The following is a 16451-nucleotide window of genomic DNA, read 5'->3' as shown; positions in this document are numbered from 1 at the left end:
CTGGGCTGAACAGGAAGTGACATCATGCCATATCACGCTAAAGGAGGATGTAAGGAAGGATGTAAGGGAACTTCTGAGGCAACATCTAAGGGAATATATAAGGGAACATGTAAAGGAAACATAAGGTAACATCTAATAGAACATCTAAGGGAACTTGTGAGAAAACATGTACGTGTGGATGTAAGGGAACATGTTAGAGAACATGTAAGGGAACATATTAGAGAACATGTAAAGGAAACATAAGGTAACATCTAATAGAACATCTAAGGGAACTTGTGAGAAAACATGTACGTGTGGATGTAAGGGAACATGTTAGAGAACATGTAAAGGAACATATTAGAGAACATGTTAGAGAACATGTTAGAGAACGTGTAAGAGAACATGTAGGAGAACATGTAAGAGAACATGTAACAGAACATGTAACAGAGCATGTAACAGAACATGTAAGAACATGTAAGGGAACATGTAAGAGAACATGTAAGAACATGTAAGGGAACATGTTAGAGAACATGTAAGAGAACATGTTAGGGAACATGTTGGGGAACATGTAAGGGAACATGTTGGGGAACATGTAAGGGAACATGTTGGGGAACATGTTGGGGAACATGTTGGGGGACATGTAAGGGAACATGTTAGGGAACATGTAAGGGAACATGTTAGGGAACATGTTGGGGGACATCGAAGGGAACATGTTGGGGAACATCTAAGGGAACATGTTGGGGAACATGTTGGGGAACATGTTGGGGAACATGTAAGGGAACATGTTGGGGAACATGTTGGGGAACATGTAAGGGAACATGTTAGGGAACATGTTGGGGGACATCCAAGGGAACATGTTGGGGAACATGTTGGGGGACATCTAAGGGAACATGTAAGGGAACATGTTGGGGAACATGTTGGGGAACATGTTGGGGAACATGTTAGGGAACATGTTGGGGAACATGTAAGGGAACATGTTAGGGAACATGTTGGGGGACATCCAAGGGAACATGTTAGGGAACATGTTGGGGGACATCCAAGGGAACATGTTAGGGAACATGTTGGGGGACATCCAAGGGAACATGTTGGGGAACATGTTGGGAAACATGTAAGGGAACATGTTGGGGGACATCTAAGGGAACATGTAAGGGAACATGTTGGGGAACATGTTGGGGGACATCTAAGGGAACATGTAAGGGAACATGTTGGGGAACATATAAGGGAACATGTTGGGGGACATCTAAGGGAACATGTAAGGGAACATGTTGGGGAACATATAAGGGAACATGTTAGGGAACATATAAGGGAACATGTTGGGGAACATATAAGGGAACATGTTGGGGAACATGTTGGGGAACATGTTGGGGAACATATAAGGGAACATGTTGGGGAACATGTTGGGGAACATATAAGGGAACATGTTGGGGAACATGTTAGGAACATGTGTGTTTTCGTATTCAAGTGTCTTTTTCTGAGTGAAGTTTGTTTTTGATGCTCTGTGGTTTTACATTTAAAGGTCAAAGGTCAATCTGAAATAAAGACTTGAAATCATTTGTTTCATTTTTTAGTCCAAATACACACAAACACACAAACTGATCAATGTCATTTCAAGACAGACAAAATAATCAATATATCCTACTGATCATCACTCCAGCTTGCTGTGCTTTCACTTCCCCATGTAAGGTGAAGGGTCAGGGGTTGGGGGTCGGGGGTCGGGTATGAAGGGTTGGGGTCGTGGGTCGGGGGTCGGGTATGAAGGGTTGGGGTCGCGGGTCAGGGGTCGGGGGTCGGGTATGAAGGGTTGGGGTCATGGGTCGGGGGTCGGGTATGAAGGGTTGGGGTCGTGGGTCAGGGGTCGGGGGTCGGTATGAAGGGTTGGGGTCGCGGGTCGGGGGTCGGGTATAAAGGGTTGGGGTCGCGGGTCAGGGGTCGGGGGTCGGGTATGAAGGGTTGGGGTCGCGGGTCAGGGGTCGGGGGTCGGGTATGAAGGGTTGGGGTTGCGGGTCGGGGGTCAGGTATAAAGGGTTGGGGTCGCGGGTCGGGGGTCGGGTATGAAGGGTTGGGGTTGCGGGTCGGGGGTCAGGTATAAAGGGTTGGGGTCGCGGGTCGGGGGTCGGGTATAAAGGGTTGGGGTCGCGGGTCAGGGGTCGGGTATAAAGGGTTGGGGTCGCGGGTCAGGGGTCGGGGGTCGGGTATGAAGGGTTGGGGTCGCAGGTTGGGGGTCGGGGGTCGGGTATGAAGGGTTGGGGTCGCGGGTTGGGGGTCGGGGGTCGGGTATGAAGGGTTGGGGTCGCGGGTTGGGGGTCGGTATGAAGGGTTAGGGTGGTGTGATGTCACCTCACTGAGCTGAATTTCAAACTAGATACAGACTGTGTGATGTGAGCAGTTATTGATCGTGTCTGTTATCAATACAATTTACAGTTAACTTCAATGGGAATTAAAGAACCCACTGGGGCCGTCAGGGTTAGCAGCCCATGGCAGCAGCTCATGGTTACGCCATCAGCTATGAACAGGAACACAAGAAGAAAACCCCGAGTCTGCGAGAGCAGGGCTGGATGAAGACTCACAGGCAGGAACTGGAACGGACCTGACTGAGTAGAGACAGGACTGCAGTGGAAACCAGTTCAGATGTAGAGAGAAAGAAGTGTCAAGTGTGTTGTGGCTGGGAAAAGATAACGACTAGTAAGAGCCTCAGAATACACCAAGGGAGGAAGAAGTGGATCAGGGACCCTCAGTATCTCCAAGAAGTGGGTCAAGTCAGTCGGGTGAAGTCCAGCAGCAGCTAACTAAAGTTCACAGGATATCAGCGTCCCTGTCACTGAGGAGGCAGACGATAGAGCAGTGAGGTCACCCAGGCAAAGACAGAGAAGAGCAGTGGGCTAAAACCTGGAGTCAGACGGCTGCAGGCTGCAGAGGAGAGGGACTGGGAAGTTGTCAACAGATTTGATATGGATTCTCAATAAACTTAGAGGAACAGCAGAGAAGAAGCTAGAGAAACTGGAAGATATTAGTTATGATTACGGGGTAGCAAGGTTAGGTATTGATGAGAAAAGGAAGAGTAATTGCAGAACCAGTTAAGTCTAAGCGACAACAGGAGATTGATAGAATTATCCAAGAAAGGAAGCAGTTTAGGAGGCAATGGAGGAAGGCTAGCGATAGCGAGAAAGAGGGCATCAAGTCAAGTCAAGTCAAGTTTATTTATTTATATAGCCCTTTATCACAAGCATGTCTCAGAGGGCTTTACAGAGAGTGTGTCTAGCTAGGTCTAACTAAACACAATCAGTGGTAAACAAAATTTTGTAGGACAGCATGATGAAAAACACAAGGTAGGTATGAGCAGATTTAGCGAGACAAACAATCTACCTATTCTATATAGCCTAACCTACCCGGCACCCCAGCCTTAGACCCTAAATGCACACAAGGAAAAACTCCCAGGAAAAAATTTGGAAGAAACCTTGGGTGGGCTGAGGCAGATAGGGATCCCCCCCCGGGACGGCTTAGCGTGCAATAGGTGCCGGGCAAAACATTGACAGAGTCATGGGCAACAATGATGACAAGAGAAAACAGAGAGAGACAAAAGAAGGGGAGGAGCATGCGGCGGTGGGGGGGGGGCTGAGGCCAGCAGTAAAGGAGCGAGGGCAGCAGCGACCAGGAGGGAGCAGCGGAAAGGAAGGGCAAGGCAGCACTGACGACGAAGAGCCAGGGCAGCACCCGTCACTGCCAGGTAGAACACTGACCTGGAGTCAGAGAGGAGGAGAGAGAGGAAGCCGCGTACACACACACACAACACACCCAGACACACACACACACACGTAAAGAAGAAGGGGGGAAACAGCTGCAAACAGAACACACAGGGTCAGAGACACACGGGGGGCAGCAGCATCAGGGATGTGGAAGGGACCGAGGCCGGTGCTGACGACCACTGGACTGCACCGGAGTCTGAAGGGGGGAGAGAGTAAGGGGAGAAGCAGCAGCAGCAGAACACAAGACAGACACGTTGGGTGGGAGCGGGACCAAGGCCGGCGCCAACGACCGGCGGGAGCAACACCTGTCCACTGGCAGGTGGAGCACTGGACCGGAGTCTGAGGAAGGGGAGAGAAGACAGCTGCACACAGAACACACGGAGTCAGAGCACATCGGGTGGGAGCGGCAGCAGGGATGGGACTATGGCATGCACTGGCGACCACTGCACTGCACCGGAGTCTGAGAAAGGGGGAGGAGACAGGTACACACAAAGACAACGAACACACGGAGAGAGATCCAGGTGGGAGCAGCGTTAGGGATGGGACTAAGGCCAGCACCGAAGACCATCAGGGTCAGAGGAATCTGAGAAAGGGAGGAGAAAACCAGCCGCGCACACACACACACACAGAGCTGTGCAGAAGCAGCACAAGACCCAGACGTATTTGGGCACAGACACGCTCATACAGACAGCAGATAGGAAGTGATTAGACACAGTGTAGCCAGAGGGCATCCCTATGCTTATGTTCCCAACGGCAAATTTCTATATAAATACTATCTAGGCTAGGGTAAGAGAGAAGACTGTGACGAGCCCAGGCCAGCGGTGCTAAGGTAGGTCGTAAGATTGCGAGAAAAGATAGGTTTTGAGTCTAGATTTGAAGATTTCGACAGAATTAGCTTCCCTGACTGTAAGAGGTAGCTGGTTCCAGAGATAGGGAGCTCGGTAGGAGAAAGCTCTACTGCCTGCTGATTTTTTCTTGATTCTAGGGACAATAAGGTAGCCAGCGTCCTGCGAACGGAGGGCACGAGATGGAATATAAGGGATGATGAGGTCGGATAGATATGATGGTGCAAGCCCATGTAACGATTTATAAGCTAACAGAAGCACCTTAAAGTCAGATCTGGCTTGAATTGGGAGCCAGTGAAGGGAGGTTAGGATAGGAGTGATGTGGTCAAATTTTCTAGTTCTGGTTAGTATTCTGGCAGCAGCATTTTGCACAAGTTGTAGTTTTTTAATACTACAGTTAGGTAGGCCAGAGAGTAAGACATTACAATAATCGAGTCTTGATGAAACAAAAGCGTGAATTAAGGTTTCAGCATCCGCCGTGTTTAGTAGGGAGCGAATTTTCGAGATATTACGTAGATGGAAAAATGCTATCTTAGTGATTTCCTTAATGTGAGCATCGAATGAGAGAGCTGAGTCGAACGTAACGCCAAGGTTTTTAACTGTGGGACTCTGGGTAATTAAGCAATCCCCAAAATTTAGAGTAAGGTCTGAAACAAGAGGTAGTTGGGTTTTTGGGCCAACAACTAGCATCTCAGTTTTGTTGGCGTTTAGTCGCAAGAAGTTTAGTGACATCCAATTGGTGACAGCGATTAGGCATAATTCTAGGTTTGAAAGTTGTAAGCGGTCGTCAGGTCTAATTGGTATGTAAATTTGAGTATCGTCCGCGTAACAGTGAAATTTAATACCATAACTGCGAAAGATTTCACCAAGAGGTAGCAAGTAAATGGAGAAAAGCAAAGGTCCGAGCACGGAGCCCTGCGGTACGCCAAAGTTAACTTTAGAATAATCAGATATAGTATTTTTATGTGAGACACAATGTGTTCTGTCAGATAGGTAGGAATTTAGCCAGGAAAGCGCAGAGTCGCGGATGCCAACGTCGCTCGCTAGGCGGTTTAAGAGAATATTATGATCGACTGTATCAAATGCCGCACTCAAATCAAGTAAGATAAGAACAGAAGAAGAATTGGAATCTGAGGCGAGGAGTAGGTCGTTTACCACTTTTGTGAGAGCAGTCTCAGTGCTATGTAGAGACCTAAAACCAGATTGAAAGGGTTCGAAGAGACTATTACACGAGAGGTAGTCAGTTAGTTGGGTAGAAACTATTCTTTCCAAGACTTTAGAGAGGAAGGGGAGATTGGAGATTGGTCTAAAGTTATTAAGATCATCCGGATCAAGGTTGGATTTTTTGAGCAGAGGTTTAATTATGGCTGATTTGAAGGACGAGGGCACAATGCCAGAGGAGAGAGAGGTGTTAATGATATTGAGTAGGGAGGGGCCTAATATTGGGAGAAGTTCCTTAACCAATTTAGCAGGAAGAGGGTCAGATAAGCTGGTTGTGGATTTAGAGGAAAGTACTAATTTAGAGAAGATGTCTAAGGAGACAGTCTCAAATTGCGAGAGTACGGCGGTGGTCTCTAATGGAGCTAATGCACGATTAGGAGAGGGATCAACGCCCTCGGTGGGTAAAGAATTGCTAATTTCATCTCTAATAGAGTCAATTTTGTGATTGAAGAAATTAAGAAAGTCATTCGCGGTAAATTGAGAGCTCGCTACAGGGGAGGGTTTACGAGTAAGTTTTGCTACCGTGTCAAATAGAAACTTCGGGTTATTTTTATTAGTGTTAATAAGATCTGAGTAGTAGGAGGCCCTAGCGGCGGAGAGCGTACGCTTGTAAGTCAATAGGCTATCGCTCCAAGCTAGTCGAAAGACCTCGAGTTTGGATAACCGCCATTTGCGTTCTAGCTTTCTACACGCCTGTTTTTGTGCACGAGTTTCATCAGTGAACCAGGGCGACGGTTTCTTTAGACGGCGGGTTTTTATGAGTAGGGGCGCAACAGAGTCAAGCGAGTCAGTTAGAATAGAGTTGAAGTTATCCGTGAACTCGTCGAGGGAACCAATTCGTTCAGAGAGAGAGGCAAGAGTTTTAGGTAGGAGATCAGCAAGTTTTGTAGTTGTCGAAGTATCAATACGGCGGATGCTGTAGGTATCAACTGGATTGGAATGCCGACAGGGCAGAGCAATTTGAAATTTAATGAGATAATGATCTGATAATGCCGGTGGATACGGCAAAACTTCTAAGTCTGACACGTTAATACCACGAGCGAGGACCAGATCAAGAGTGTTGCCGCTAGAGTGGGTCTGTTCGTGAACCAACTGAGTAAAGCCAAAAGTGTCAATTAGGGACGAAAAAGCTTTGCTAAGTGGATTAGTTTTACAATTTAGATGAATATTGAAATCACCGATAATTAGGATGTTATCCGTAAGAATTACAAGGTCAGAGAGGAAATTGGAAAATTCTTCTAAAAAAGATGAATAGGGCCCAGGAGGGCGATAAAGGATGATTAGGTAGAAAGGCAGGATACCAGAGTGGTTGAGGCCCATGCTAACTGGAATGGACGGGCGCATAGTGAGCATCTCACAAGATGAGAGTTTGTTACTTAGATCTGGAGAAAGGTTCAGACTCGAATTTAAGATTAGGCCAACGCCCCCACCTTTCTTAGATGTCCGAGCGACATGCGAGTTGGTGAAGTTAGAGGGGGAAGCTTCAATTAAGGGAAGAGCATCATTTGGCTTTAGCCAGGTTTCACATAATCCCATTATGTCAATACTATGTTCTTTAATTAAGTCATTGACCAGCAGGGCTTTGTTAGCGAGTGATCTGATATTGATGAATCCGAGACATATGCGCTTTGTGTTGCTAGTAGGTTCGGGACGCTCAGCAATGCGAATAGGTTTAATCTCAATTACGTTACTATTTTTTGTTCCATGCGGCGGCCGAGGACGACGGTAGGAGAGACGAGGAAGGGATACAGTGCTGATTTGCGAGTACGCAATAGAGTTCGTTGTAGCGTCAATGCTGCAGCCAGAAGGGTTGATATGAATAAGGTTATGCTGAGAATGTTTGGCTCGGCGATGGCAAAAGGTGGCATGGCGAGGGCGGGACACAGTCAAGATTGGATACACTAAGCTACCTGAGCTATCAGACTCCAAACCCGCACTAGGTGAAATCCTAGCAGGCTGTCTAACAACCTGCGACCCAACATGCTTTAGGGGAGTGTGTCATGCCTGCCTCAAGCACCTGTCCATGTTCCTAGACAAAATGTGGGCACCCAACCCAGTAGGGTGTATGCCATCAGTCTTAAGCATGCCAGGTTTACCCCAGAAGGAGGGCCAGTTATCTAAAAACATAAAACCCTGTTGCTCACAGTACTTGGCCAGCCAGCGGTTAAGGGCGACTAATCTGCTGTAGATATCATCATTAAGCGTAACGGGGAGGGGACCAGAGACAATTAAGCGATGCCGACTCATCTTGCTGGCGAGGTCACATGTCCTAATTATGCTGTGTTTAGTGACCTCCGACTGCTTCATCCTAGTGTTGTTGGTGCCGACATGTACTACGATGTTATCATGAGTAGCCTGGTTAGCCTGGTTGTTGTGTGCCTTATCCACATGTCTATGCCTGTTTGTCAGCACCCTAAGAGTAGCCTCTATGTCGGGAACTCTGGCCCCTGGTAGACAGACTATTTCGGCTGGCGCTTCTAGCCTAATGTTACGGGTTATGGAGTCACCTATAACTAGGATGCGTGGTTTAGAGCGGGGCCGAGGAGCCGGGGCGGCAGGCCGGCCACAGGGACTACCAAGCGGAGCAAAACGATTCTCAACCGGGGGCGGCGGTTGAAAATCGGGCCGTACAACAGACGGCTGGCTCATGCGGGCGCTCCGACGCCTCGGGACCGGGATAAACTCATCACCCGTTGCCGAAGGGGCTACGCTATCTGGGGAGTCCTGGCTAACGCTAACACTAGCAGGGCTGCTAGCCAGCCCGGACCGTAAACTATCTGGAGTGCCCGTCGTATCTAACGTGACTAACCTATCATCCTCAAGCTGACGGACACGACTCTCTAATAGAGTGAGCTTATCTAAAAGTAAGGAACAGACAGAACAGGAAGCCATACTTACCAACGTTGATGAGGGTAGCAGAGGAGATTAAATAAAGGCTTAGCTGAGGCTAGGAGCTTAGGCTATGCTAGCGGCTACCAGAAGCTATTACACTAGTCAAGCTAGGATACAAAGCTAGGCTAAGTAACGTTATGTAAAAGGCTAGAGGGTGCTGGGCTGTGCTAACGGCTACCAGACACTATAGTATAGGGCTAGACTGAATAGCTTTAGGCAAAAGGCTATCTAGCACAGGGTGCTAGCTTGCTGCGGGTAACTAAGTAAGCAGGAATTACTAACTAGCAGGAAACAAGCCCACAAGACAGGGCTAATAGCGAAAACTGCTAACTAGCTGCGGCTAGGTAAACAAGCAAGGCTAACAGATGATACAAAATTGTTACAGATAAACCAACAGAAATCGAGAGGGGAGATGCAGTTCACAGGTTGAAAGGGAGGAATTAAGGTTAGGATGTTAGAGGGAAAAAACGAATAAAACTCCGGGACGACGTCGGGAAGATGCTAGCAGCGTGCTAACAGCGTGGCAGCGGAACCGGAAGTGTTCAATGTTCTTCAGACAGCCAGGGAGTCGGTTAGCAGCACTAAGGAGAGCAGAACATCTTAGGAAAAACAGAAGAAAGAAAGAACGAGCTCAAGGGCGGATATTTCATTTCACTGTTGGGGGGGACAATAAACAGAAAAATTTCTCAAGAGCAATTCCTGAAGGGGACACCAAAGGTGCCGCCAAAAGTACTGTTGTATTAAATGTATATAGAGGTCCATTATGAAACATTTCCATAAGCACTTCATTCCTTTCTTATGAAGATTTTATCAAATTGCCTTTGATATTACTGGGGTCTTTCTACTTGGCGTTTCGGTGCACTGAAAAATGATCGGATGTCTGTTTTTCTTTTCTCTGCCATTTTAACTGACTGGCTGACAAATAGACACACACACACACACACACACACACACACACACACACACACAAACCCCACACACACACACACAGCATGCAGGTTATTTACAGTAGTAGGTGAGATGCAACACCCATTAACTGAACTAAAGCTAATATATGCCTAATTAGATTTAGTTTTCCCGAAAAAGCAGATCTCTAATGTTTTGCTGTCAATGTGTAAAAGTCCAGAACGCTATGAAGCCTGCCAGAAACTTACTTATATTTTAACATAATGTTTGTTGTAATTATGTCTTTTTTATGAATTAAGTCTTCATTTATTTCCAAAATTATGAACAAAATAACATAGTGGCAGCCATTTTACATGCAGTAAGAAAAAAATGATATACTTAGAACCTAATTACATAGGCTAAGTTCATCTTAAATATTATATTATAGAAATATTACTGTTACCATCTACAAAAGATAAAGTATTTTGGTATGAAAACCCGCATTTTAATTTAACCAAGTATCCTGTATCATAAATACATGTCTGGCATTTGTAACAAACCAAACCGCTTGAAAATCGGTCGAAAATTCAGCGAGTTATGATGATTTTAATTGTGGACAGACCTCCTGCCTCCATACACACACATGCATTAGGAGACGCGGCTCCGTACCAACACGCTGACGCACGAGATTCAACCGCGAGGTAACGGAACAAAATGTAGTCTGATTACAACTGTGAATGTGTTTTATTCTATTGAGAGGTAGAAGTAAAGAAAAATGTCTGACACATCCTTTGTTTTAAGTTAACCTTTGCAAAGTAGCTTCTTACTGGAGGTCAGCCACCACTGACACACTTCCAGAGATCCTCCACACACACTCGTACCGAAGGCTAATGTGTGTGTGTGGGGGTTCGGGGAGGCAGGTAGGCAGTGGACCAAACCACTGTGAGGCGTATGAGGGGGGGACGCAATCTTTCAAAACTTAAAAACGCATTGTTTTGCGTCTATAATTAGCACAAGTGCTTTCAATGCATATTATTATATTATTTTAAATTATATAGTTATGTTTACAATAGGATATATTGAGGGGGACAACTCTCTGTTAGTCCCAGGAAGGGGGGGTCCGGACCCCCCTGTCCCCCCCGTAATTTCCGCCCCTGAACAAGCTAGGATTGCATTTTATAAAGATCCATTCAAATTTGTTAAGACGCTATTTAGTAAAGGCAGGAGTGGCAGCTTGGAAGCAACACAGCAGGAACTAGAAGACCACTTAGAAAAGGTGATAAAGATAGGGAGAGGGGTAGAGAGTTGGGGCCGCCCCCAGATATCCCAACCATTAGATGATCAGATAGATGACAGCCCGCTAAAGTGGAGCGAGGTGGAAAAGGTGGTAAGGCATGCAAGGGCTTCATCAGCTCCAGGGCCTCATGGTGTCCCTTACAGTGTACAGAAGTGCACCAGATGTATTGAGATACCTATGGAAACTAATGAAGCTAGCATGGAAAAAGCAGTTTATTCCTAGATCATGGCATAGAGCAGGAGGGATTCTGATGCCAATGAGAAAAACTCTACAGATATAAATCAGTGTCGGCCTATTTGCCTACTTAATGTAGAAGGGAAAAAAAGTGAGGTGGCACAGAGGCTGTAACGTTACTTGGAAAGGAACAGGTTAATTGACACAAGTACCAGGTTTTTCCGGATGCTTAGAGCACACAAGCATGATTTGGTCAGCTAAGCAAGAGAAGAGAGATCTTCATATTTTTGGACCCACTAATGCATTTGGATCTGAACCACATGATCTATTGTGGGAGGTGTTTGATTTCTTCAGGGCCCAGCCATACTTTCAAGATATTCAGATGTGCTTCACCACAACAGAGTTTACTACAGCCTGGCAGCATCTGGAGACATGGGAGTTATGGCAGGGTGCACCATTTCCCCCTTAGCTTTCACTGTGGTGATGGAGGTAATTATTAGGGCATCAAAGTGGGTAGTAGGGGGGGAAAGGCAGCAGGGAGGGCTGCACTTCCCACCCATTAGGGCATATATGGATGATATGACTACAGCTCCTTGTACAAAAAGGCTGCTGAATAAATTGAACGATAACCTGAATTGGGCTAGGATGAAGCTTAAACCGAGGAAGTCAAGGAGCATATCCATTGTTAAGGGGAAGCTAGCAGGCAATAGGTTTTACATGGAAGAGGAAGCTATACCAACAGTTCTAGAGAAGCCTGTCAAAAGCCTAGGAAGGTGGTCTGATGCAAGTCTGAGTGACAGGGACCAGATTCAGGAGATACGGCAGCAGCTAGTTGGAGGTATTCAGGACATAGAGAGGTCAAGGTTACCAGGCAAGCTAAAGTTGTGGTGTTTGCAGTTTGGCCTATTGCCTCGGCTAATGTGGCCCCTGACAGTATATGAGATACCACTGTCAAGGGTAGAGAAGTTGGAGAGACTGGTCAGTTCATACGTCAGGAAATGGCTGGAGTTCCACGCTGTCTTAGTAGTGCAGCTTTGTATGGATAGGAATCCTAGGAACTACCTACATCTAGCCTAGCAGAGGAGTTTAAATGGCAGAATCTAAGGATCCAACAGTCAGGAGAGCAGCAGCTCCTGTTAGCAGGGAGGAAACCTAAGAGAGGCAGCGCAGCAGGCGCAGTCAGCTCTAAGACAGAGGGATACTGCAGGGCAGGTGCAACAAGGACGGGGGGCTTCAGCCTGGGGTTAGGACAACTGTTATGTTAGGGCAACTTCATCAGAGAAGAGAAAGAGGCAGCAAGGTGCCAAGGCAGAGTCTCAGGCAGAGCAGGACCAGGGGATGAAGTGGGAGGGAAGAAACTCAGCTGGAGAGAGCTGGAGGCAAACCGCAGTAAATTCATCAGGTGATACTTATGATGCATTACCCGACTGATCAGCTGACCTCACCAGGTCAGATCAGGATCAGCAGGTGAAGCTGCAGCACTGAGCTGACAGCGTGAAGACAAACATCTGGAGGAGTCGTAACATCATCTGGAGGAGTCGTGACATCATCTGGAGGAGACGTGACATCTGGAGGAGTCATTACATCTGGAGGAGTCGTAACATCTGGAGGAGTCATAACATCATCTGGAGGAGTCGTAACATCTGGAGGAGTCGTAACATCATCTGGAGGAGTCGTTACATCTGGAGGAGTCGTAACATCTGGAGGAGTCGTAACATCTGGAGGAGTCGTAACATCATCTGGAAGAGTCGTTACATCTGGAGGAGTCATTACATCTGGAGGAGTCGTAACATCTGGAGGAGTCATAACATCATCTGGAGGAGTCGTTACATCATCTGGAGGAGTCGTTACATCTGGAGGAGTCGTGACATCTGGAGGAGTCGTAACAACATCTGGAGGAGTCGTAACATCATCTGGAGGAGTCGTGACATCTGGAGGAGTCATTACATCTGGAGGAGTCGTAACATCTGGAGGAGTCGTTACATCTGGAGGAGTCGTAACATCTGGAGGAGTCGTAACATCTGGAGGAGTCGTTACATCTGGAGGAGTCGTAACATCATCTGGAGGAGTCGTTACATCTGGAGGAGTCGTAACATCATCTGGAGGAGTCGTTACATCTGGAGGAGTCGTAACATCTGGAGGAGTCGTAACATCTGGAGGAGTCATAACATCATCTGGAGGAGTCGTTACATCATCTGGAGGAGTCGTTACATCTGGAGGAGTCGTGACATCTGGAGGAGTCGTAACAACATCTAGAGGAGTCGTAACATCATCTGGAGGAGTCGTGACATCTGGAGGAGTCATTACATCTGGAGGAGTCGTAACATCTGGAGGAGTCGTTACATCTGGAGGAGTCGTAACATCTGGAGGAGTCGTAACATCTGGAGGAGTCGTTACATCTGGAGGAGTCGTAACATCATCTGGAGGAGTCGTTACATCTGGAGGAGTCGTAACATCATCTGGAGGAGTCGTTACATCTGGAGGAGTCGTAACATCTGGAGGAGTCGTAACATCATCTGGAGGAGTCGTGACATCATCTGGAGGAGTCGTGACATCTGGAGGAGTCATTACATCTGGAGGAGTCATAACATCTGGAGGAGTCGTAACATCTGGAGGAGTCGTTACATCTGGAGGAGTCGTAACATCTGGAGGAGTCGTAACATCATCTGGAGGAGTCGTTACATCTGGAGGAGTCGTAACATCTGGAGGAGTCGTAACATCATCTGGAGGAGTCGTTACATCTGGAGGAGTCGTAACATCTGGAGGAGTCATTACATCTGGAGGAGTCGTAACATCATCTGGAGGAGTCATTACATCTGAAGGAGTCGTAACATCATCTGGAGGAATCGTGACATCTGGAGGAGTCATAACATCTGGAGGAGTCGTGACATCTGGAGGAGTCGTTACATCTGGAGGAGTCGTAACATCTGGAGGAGTCGTAACATCATCTGGAGGAGTCGTAACATCATCTGGAGGAGTCGTAACATCTGGAGGAGTCGTAACATCATCTGGAGGAGTCGTAACATCATCTGGAGGAGTCGTGACATCTGGAGGAGTCGTAACATCTGGAGGAGTCGTAACATCTGGAGGAGTCGTAACATCATCTGGAGGAGTCGTAACATCTGGAGGAGTCGTGACATCTGGAGGAGTCGTAACATCATCTGGAGGAGTCGTGACATCATCTGGAGGAGTCGTGACATCTGGAGGAGTCGTAACATCTGGGGGAGTCGTAACATCTGGAGGAGTCGTAACATCATCTGGAGGAGCCGTAACATCATCTGGAGGAGTCATGACATCTGGAGGAGTCGTGACATCTGGAGGAGTCGTAACATCATCTGGAGGAGTCGTGACATCATCTGGAGGAGTCGTAACATCTGGAGTCCCAGCTCAGGAGATATTTAGGAAAGTTCTCAGAGCGACAGAGTGGGACATTTATACTGAGATGAGCAACAAACAGCAGGATCTAACCTGCAGCTTCATTAATTTACTGTGACTCAGTGTCTGGAGAACATTTCTCCTCCTCTGCTTCAGAAAGTCCTCAGCTACTGAAGTCCTCCTCTCTACTGAACAGGTTTCACCTCAGCAGTTCTCTTAAGGGAGAAGATGCTTCTGGAACAGCTTTTATCTTCACCAGGATTTAATCTCACTTTTAATGGGAAATTTGTAGAAAACGTCATCATTCTACGATTTTTTTTTTGAATTTCACCGCTAGGACCGTCTGAATACGGCTCCTGATCCAGATGATGTTCAGGTCCAGATGATGTTCAGATCTAGATGATGTTCAGGTCCAGATGATGTTCAGATCCAGATGATGTTCAGGTCCAGATGATGTTCAGATCCAGATGATGTTCAGGTCCAGATGATGTTCAGGTCCAGATGATGTTCAGATCCAGATGATGTTCAGGTCCAGATGATGTTCAGGTCCAGATGATGTTCAGATCCAGATGATGTTCAGGTCCAGATGATGTTCAGGTCCAGATGATGTTTATCTGTCAGATTGTCTTCAGTTCAGCAGTAATGAAGTTTAATATTTACAAGGAACATTTCTGGAGAAATGTGAAGATGAAAACATGTTGTTATCTCACATTTTAACGTTCTCTTTACTTGACCGACACCAACAGAAGCCTCAGAAAAGTAAATTTGATCATTTTATTCATTTAGTCATATTAAGTTAAGTTCAAAATGTAAATGAGGGATAATGTGCAGCTCGACAGCTTGAAGAAATGATTACCAAAGCTATCAATCGTTTCACATGAAACATTGAATTTAAATGATTTTATGATGTTTAAGTAACTGACAAGCTTCTGCCAAAATAAATGAATAAATAAATAAAGAAAATCCCAGCAGAAGTGAAATCACAGCAACTTAACAAAGTCTGTCATTCAGTAATAACAGATAATAATAATAATAATAATAATAATAATAATAATAATAATACTAGTAATAATAACGGACCTCAAAATGCTTCACTGGCCAATCAGAATTGAGTATTCACCATAGCTGTATAATAACTGAATCGCCCCTTTACCATTCACTTAATATTAAATTTCTATTATTATTATTATTATTATTATTATCTAATATTATTTCTATTGCTATTGTTATTGACATAAACTGCATCATCAGATGGAAGCAGCAGCAGCTTATTGTCTGCTTTAGTCTAAACTCTCTGAGTTCATCTTAACATTTTATTTTTTTACATTCTGTATTCTGCTGAAACAGAAATACAACTAGTCCTCTAGTTTCGTTACGTCATCACCGTGCGCCAGGAACAGCTGATCCGTCCAGTAACCTTCTGCCTCCATGACCGACATGTGGAAAGTGAAACGATATGAAATCCAGATGTAGTGTTGGTCTGTAGTCTGTTCACACTTTATATTTAATTTTAATATTTAGATTGGCAGCATGCAGCGGCTGCTGCTGGGCGGCGCGTGCCTGGCGGCGGGCGCCGGGCTCGGAGCTTCTCTCTGCGGCTTCCTGACCGAGCCGCGCCGCGGCGGACCGGAGCGGCTCGGGCTGCTGGCCCGGGTCCCGGTGGTCCCGGTCCCGAGCGTCCAGGCCTCCGAGCTGACGGTAGGAGCTGTGTGTGTGTGTGTGTGTGTGTGTGTGTGTGTGTGCGGGTTAGGGTTTTAACCCAAAGGATAAAATTAAACTTAAAATCAGAACAGTTTATTTGCAGAATTTATTCACATGACGTCATTCAGAGTCTCGACATCAACTTTTCTTTCTTGAAGTGAATTCTGGAGAGAAAATATTCATGTTGTTCATATTTAACATACGAGTCATTTTTACAGATATTCTTCTTCTTCTCTACAGTGTGGAGAGAAACTTACAGTAGAAAACATGAATTCAAATGGATTCAATTAGGATTTTTCTCCACTGATTCTCCATAAACCCTCATGAAAAAGTGGATTT

General features: G+C 46.2%; 1 protein-coding gene across 1 annotated transcript in view; it reads left to right on the top strand.

The window, feature by feature from the left end:
• The first annotated feature begins 15816 nt into the window (after window positions 1-15816).
• endog (endonuclease G) overlaps window positions 15817-16451 on the top strand; it is a 13268-nt gene continuing 12633 nt past the window's right edge. The window contains exon 1 of the mRNA XM_071904523.2: window positions 15817-16109. Within this exon, the coding sequence (XP_071760624.1) occupies window positions 15942-16109 (168 nt within the window). The 5' untranslated portion in view covers window positions 15817-15941. The remainder of the gene's footprint in view (window positions 16110-16451) is intronic.

The sequence above is a fragment of the Centroberyx gerrardi genome, chromosome 8, assembly GCF_048128805.1.
Source record: "Centroberyx gerrardi isolate f3 chromosome 8, fCenGer3.hap1.cur.20231027, whole genome shotgun sequence".
NCBI lineage: Eukaryota > Metazoa > Chordata > Actinopteri > Beryciformes > Berycidae > Centroberyx > Centroberyx gerrardi.
Note: the sequence above shows the minus strand (reverse complement) of the source record. Positions and strands in the feature narration are given on the sequence as shown.